The 6,310-nt window shown below is 40.7% G+C and overlaps 1 protein-coding gene across 1 annotated transcript in view; it reads left to right on the forward strand.

The window, feature by feature from the left end:
* The window catches only part of LOC104520705 (RNA polymerase II-associated protein 1-like), a gene marked incomplete at its 3' end in the record, with an annotated part of 17,065 nt that extends 11,446 nt beyond the window's left edge, over positions 1-5,619 (forward strand). The window contains exons 7-11 of the mRNA XM_010162476.1: positions 1,049-1,164; positions 1,587-1,685; positions 2,141-2,242; positions 3,031-3,198; positions 5,437-5,619. Coding sequence (XP_010160778.1) covers positions 1,049-1,164; positions 1,587-1,685; positions 2,141-2,242; positions 3,031-3,198; positions 5,437-5,619 — 668 coding nt within the window. The remainder of the gene's footprint in view (positions 1-1,048; positions 1,165-1,586; positions 1,686-2,140; positions 2,243-3,030; positions 3,199-5,436) is intronic.
* Positions 5,620-6,310: the final 691 nt, after the last annotated feature.

A 6,310-nucleotide genomic window follows, 5' to 3' on the forward strand; every position in this document is an offset into this window, starting at 1 on the left:
AGTGGGACTCATTGTACCTTGCAAGGGAAGACCAGAACACCAGGATTAATGGCTGTAATGCCAATGAGTCTGGGCTGCTCCAGCAGGAGTGATGCTGCTGCTTTTCAGGCCCTCACACTGCCTGTTCCTGTCCTTATGTGGGATTTATTTTGAGATAGCGAAGACTTCTTAGGTCATCTTTTCTCATACCGGCATGGGATAGTATCCTAGTAAACAAAGCATTACCCTTCCTAGTGTTCAGATCTTTCCAGTTACATCTCTCCTGTCCTTTCACTTGTGAGATTCTTCCACATGCAGATCTGTCTCTTTCCTAGGGCAAGTCTCGTGGTGTCAGGCATAAATGTCTTGTTTCTCAGATTCTTCTAGTCAAAGCGCTTTATAAAGTTAAATCAGTAATTTATTCCTTTAGTAGTTGCATCTTTTAAATTCTTGTTCAGCTGTCCAGTTTCCCCACTGAGCTGTGTCTCAGGCAAACTGTGTCCATTTTCGGCTGTTTTGATCTTTTCTTCCCAAGCTGATCCCCTCAAGCTTTTAGAGTGGGACACGGAATGAAGGGCAGCATAGCAAATGCAACAAAAGCATGAACAGCAGTGTTTGTGCTCTCTCTAGGCTGAACTCATACTGGCTTCCAATAATTTGTTTGGACCTCTCTGCATTAATACTTTATAATCATTATACTTCTCCCCTAACATGCCCCTCCTGGATGATATTAGTTTGCTTTCTCAAAAGTAGGGCTGATACTATTTTTCTGCCCTGGTTCTGATGACTTGCCTTATTGTGTCCTGACTTCTGTTCAACTTCTCCCAAATTACCCTTGTCTGTGAATTTCATTATGGTGCTGTTTACTTCCTGAAAGATCAAAACAGCTTTAAACCTTTGATGTTTATGCATCAGCCAACAGTTGGTTTGAAAATTGTTTTCTTCTTATTTTACATGAACTCTGTGTTTGATGCAGTCTTTAAGCCAAGTAGGTTGGCAAAGAGGGAATGGTATTTCCTTCATCCCTTCCCTAGAAGGTAAGATTGCCATTTTTTTTCTTCCTGCAAAGATGATGATCTGCCTGTGAAGCCCAAGAAGGAATGGATCCACATGGACAATGTGGAGTTTGAGAAGCTGGAATGGATGAAAGATTTGCCCTCACTCCGTCAGAAGAAAACCAAAAAGGTTTGAATGTAGAAACTGATAGTTTTCATGTTTGTGTCTGGATTGTGCTTCTCAGCAGCAACAGTTTTGAAGGTTTCAAAAACTAGTCCTCTGGTTACTCAATCTGTAAGATTTCATCAGCCTGAGAGATTCCCCAGTTTCTTCCACAGGCTGGAATGATACGTAGTCAGTGTGGGTTGTAGTGCTCAAGAGAACTAGGAAGTCAGAATCTAGCAACTGTAATCTGGGATGAAACAGGTCTGAAAGCTGAGAAAAAAGGAAAGAAGGGAGTAAATTTTTTTTTTAAGAATCTTGAGGCCAGACTGGGGAGTTTTTGAACTGTCACCTTCCAGCAGCTGATGTAAGAAGTGGTATTTTAAGTGATGAATGGAGTGGAAGGGAATAGAAATAATTTTTGTTTTCCCTCCGTTCTTTTATTGTAGGGAATGCAAGCTCGATTCAGTTTAAAAGGAGAGTTGATTCCTGCAGATGCTGATTTACCAACACATCTAGGTCTGCATCACCATGGAGAAGAGGCAGAGGTGGGTGTAATATAGTAGAAAGGGGCACGCCCATTTCCATTTTCTGTGTTTGATTTGGCAGTTTCCTTTTGTGCTGAGGCTTTTTAGTGACAAAAACCACAGGAAAGTGAGGATGGGTGATTTTCTTGTGAAACAAGCTCCTGAAGAGAAGTTGGGTCTGCAGACATTAACTGCTTTGCTTTCAGAAAACTCCATTAATACTTTTTCTCTTTAATGCCAGTAAGGATCTGTGGTGTAGGAAAAAGGTGCACAAATGTCCTTTTCTAAGAAGTTCAGCTTTCTCCTGTCACATCAATGATTAGAATCTCTTTTGCAGTTGCCACAAAGCAGCAAACAACATTGCATTGCAGTTTGTCCCCATTATACAGTATTTTACAGTTAATCTTATTTTAAAGGGCCTGTTTTTGCCTATAGCTGAGTTTGTTGTTTGTTTGGGGTTTTTTTTTCCCATTTAGAGAGCTGGTTATTCTCTCCAAGAGCTCTTTCATTTGTCTCGCAGCCAAGTTATTCAACAGAGGACGCTGGCTCTACAGGTCTTGGGTCGTATTGTTCAAAAGGTAAGTTACTTTCCATGGAACTTCTCCCCATAGTTCAAGTTTCTGGTGGGTCAGGACCCAGATTGTCTGGTACTACTTATTTGCTTTCTACTTCACCTCAGTGAAGGTGAGCAAAATCACCAGCAGGGCTTTTTTTTTTTTTTTTTCTCCACTGAGGATCTCCTTTCTGTTAGAAAAGTGTTGGGACATAACAAACTGAGTTTCAGGTTTCTCTGAAGAGAGATGCTTCCAAGTGTTGTTCAGCAGCAGTGCTGCAACTTCAGTTCTGTTCTTGCTTTGGACAAAAGTAATTTTTTTGGTGTTACTTTTGTGACAAACCTATCCTTGGCAATGACCCTTTCACTCCTGTTGTCTGGGCCAGCTTTGTGACATGCTTTTTCTGTAGGAGATGAGAATGAACCAGCCTACTCATAGAGTGATGTGCCAATAGCATAAAACAAAATTAATATTTAGTTCTGTGCACATTTCCACCTGACCCTTAGGGGAAGTGCTAACATTCCCTCCAACAGCACTGGAGGCAGAGAAAAAGAATTGAGATGAATGATGGGGCAGAACAGGCTGAAATCAGAAGATGGGTCCACACTTCAGAAAGAAAGGTTTCCTGCATTAACGAACTGGAGTTGCCTGCCTCTGTAGAACGAAAGGAGAAAGTAAAGGAAAAAAAACCCTGCACACAATTTAGCTGCTTTACAATAGAAATGGGAGGAGACAAACATGCAGAATGTTGAGATGTACCCAGCTGAGATGAGACAGCTTTAATCACTGGATTTGTGTGGCATGCATTTCAGGCCAGGGCTGGAGAGTTTGCTTCCTCCTTGAAGGGCAGCATTCTGCGTCTGCTCCTTGATGCTGGGTTTCTCTTCTTGCTGCGCTTCTCACTGGATGATGCAGTGGATAATGTCATGGCAGCATCTGTTGGTGCTCTCCGGGCTCTGCTGGTGTCACTCGATGATGAGGTGAGACAATCATTAAGTGCCTGGGTCTTAATTTCATGCTGAGCTGTTTACAGGAATGAGAAGATAAGGTAAGCAGCTGGAACAAAGGCTTGCTGGATGAGTTAGCTTAATGGTCAATAGAATGCCATTGCTCTGCTTTGGGACAGATAAGGGAGTGTGTTGTCCCAGTTTGAGAGATTTAGACATCTTTTCTTCTGTTTGAATTGGCTCTGCCCCATGATTAAATTCGGTGCAGGCTGCTGGGGTTCTCTTTCTTTTGACATCTTTACAGTCTAGATCAGGCCACTAGTGACGTCTGTGTACAATTTAGATTGTTTAATGTGTCCTCTTATGTCGTTGGCTTCTTGCTTTGTAGTTTTCCTGCGTCTGAACAGATTAAATATTTTCCCTGCTTTCCCTTATGCCTCTTAATGAAGCTGTTTTCTTTTTCTCTCATTGACTGTTTTCTGCTGTTCTCATATGCTGTTCTTACACTGATAAATACCTCATTTTGCCTTTTCATGTTTCTGTTTTCTCCTTGATGCTTTTTCTCCTGTTAGAAGGTTGAAACTTCTTTTGAGTGTTCAAAGATACTAGAGAGCCCTGAGCAGCAAGATTAAGATGTCTTCCTGGTTGGACAGAAGCAGTCCATTATAGGCAAAGCATGCTGTGGACTGTGTTTCAAGTTCCTTCTGTGGGAGCTGCTCCTGTGTCAGATTGCAAAGGTGCTGGTGATAGAGAAGAGTGGGTAGATCTCAAGAAGCCCCCTGCAACTTCTCCCAGGCCTTTAGAGCTATCCCTAGTGGGGAGGCAAGAGAAATGAAGGACTGGGTAGCTTTTTCCACATCTTGCTCCTTCTCTGAGCTATGAGCCCAATGTTGTTCTGCTAGATGAGTCTTGCTCACCCGCGGTAGGCAATTAATGCGATGAATCAGCTTCTTAATGTGCTGTTCTTTCTTCTGATATTACTCTGGTTTATAACTGTCTGCAGTGCTCTGATTCTCTGATCAAAGCTTGTGGTGTGATGTCTTGTATAAGGGGGGATTGCTGACTCTCTTGATGCCAAAAGCAGGACTGTGAATGCTGTGTCAGTATATTTTCTCACTTGGAGGGTCCTTCCTAGAGCCTTGTGCTGCTGAGTTTCAAAAGGTCTCTGAGGAAGGGACAGGGCTGGAAGTCTGGCCTTTTACTCCAGGATTTGTAAGACATAAAAATCATGCTGTCTGAAAGTTTTGTTCATTAATTGATGTCTATGGGAAGGAAACACCTTTGTTTTTTTTCCCTTCAAAGACCCAGATACTTCGTCTTGTGCTTTTCTTTCTCTTGATGGAAGGAAGGCTATAGTCCCAAACTCTGTATTCCAGACTGACTCGTAGCTTCATCCCCTAAAGTCAGGCCTCTTCTGATTTAATGTTACTTTTTTTTTTTTTTTTTAATGTCTTAATAACAGCTGACACTTCCTTGGCACTCACACTTGAAATTTTTCAGAACAGCTCAGGGTTTAGCTGAAGTCTATCACTTCTTTCTGACTAATATGGTAGTTATTTCTGATTGCCCATTCAGGAAATGGAAATTTAAACTAGTTATTAAGTGGTGCAAGCATTCAGTTTGACTGTCCTTTATATTCTAAAACATTTGGGGGAAGTAGGTCCGTTATGGGAGCAGTCCCTTCTCTGAAGAGTTGAAAGTTCACTTATTTGCAGTCTAGAACTTGAGAGTATCTGACACTGTCATTAGCTGTGAACAAAGAAGTTTTTTTTAATTTGCTGAAGCTCTGGGGTGTTCAAACAAAAGCCAAACAAACATGAACAGGTACACCAGGCAGTCTTTATTTTAACATACCAGTTTTTCCATGATCATTCTGTATTATTTGTGACCTAAATTCCACCCAGGTCCAGAAATGGGAATAGAGCCAATAAATGCAAAGTTTCAGTTTAACTTCTAGAGCTTTGGTGGTTTAATTATTTATTTTTATCTTAAATGTTTTTCAGTTAAGCTGCATTTCTGTTACTTCTGTAGTGAATTTAATTCACCTCACAGTAATTGCTTTTCATGATTTCCCAAGTGTGTGTGGGTCATAGGTTAAAATCACTTCCCTGAAAAAGCTACTTGTCCATGTTTAAAATATCCTTTATTGTGCTTCTGTTTTCCTGAGGTTAGGTGGGAATCAATAAAACATTCCATAATCAAAAGCATGATTTTGTCTTCCATGATTTTTTTGTGAGAATTTTATTTTATGTGCTTTTATTCTCCTTATAGAAATATCTCGATTGGACTTTCTCATGGTACCAAGGGATGGCTGCATTCCCCTTTGTCCCCAACAATGAGGAGGAAGAAGAGGAGGAAGAGGAGGAATTAAATGGAGCAGAGAAGTCACAAGAAAAAAAATTAAAGGATGAAAACAAGCCAGATCCAGATGTGGCCCGATACGATGTTGTAAAGGTAGGCACAGAGACTGATCTGAAATATTTTTAGGAAAATAGGCTGTGCCCAGTGACTATGTGTGCTGTTGAAACGTCTGCCCTCCTGTGTATGCTATTAAGAACGTTCTGAACAAGAGTTAGAACTCTTCCCTGGCTGTTGGATGTTATGTTTCTGTCATATATTACCAGGAGGGTAATTTATTTATCTGTCAAAATGTTGAGACTTGACCTGTGTGATTTCAGTATCATTAAGTATCTCTAGGGAAATTGGAGACAAGCACACCGATGACCTTGTAAGACTGGCTGAAAGACTGTGCACACAGAGATGATTTTCAAGCTTACTTACTTGAGCTAAAAGTGAAAAGGTTCCAGACACTATTAAAGTGTACATGTGCACTTTTGTAAAGTTAAACATGAGCATTACATCTAGATAGTTCAGAACTAGTCAGGTTTGTACAATTACTTTCTTTTTGTATTTGACATGAGGTGGCTACTTAGCATTTTCCCAATTTCATTCTTCATATTTGCATTTCTCAGATAAACAGTTAACAGCATTAGGAAGGAATTCCTCACATGTTTAAGCCTAATCCCACATCCCTGATAGGAGATCTAAAAATAGCAATCTTTTATCTCAAACCCAACCTTGGTGGAGCTAATGCAACTCTCTTGCCTGCTGCAATCATTCAAACCTGCAATCACATCACTTAGTC

The sequence above is a fragment of the Antrostomus carolinensis genome, unplaced genomic scaffold (assembly GCF_000700745.2).
Source record: "Antrostomus carolinensis isolate BGI_N321 unplaced genomic scaffold, ASM70074v2 scaffold49590, whole genome shotgun sequence".
NCBI classification, from domain to species: Eukaryota; Metazoa; Chordata; class Aves; order Caprimulgiformes; family Caprimulgidae; genus Antrostomus; species Antrostomus carolinensis.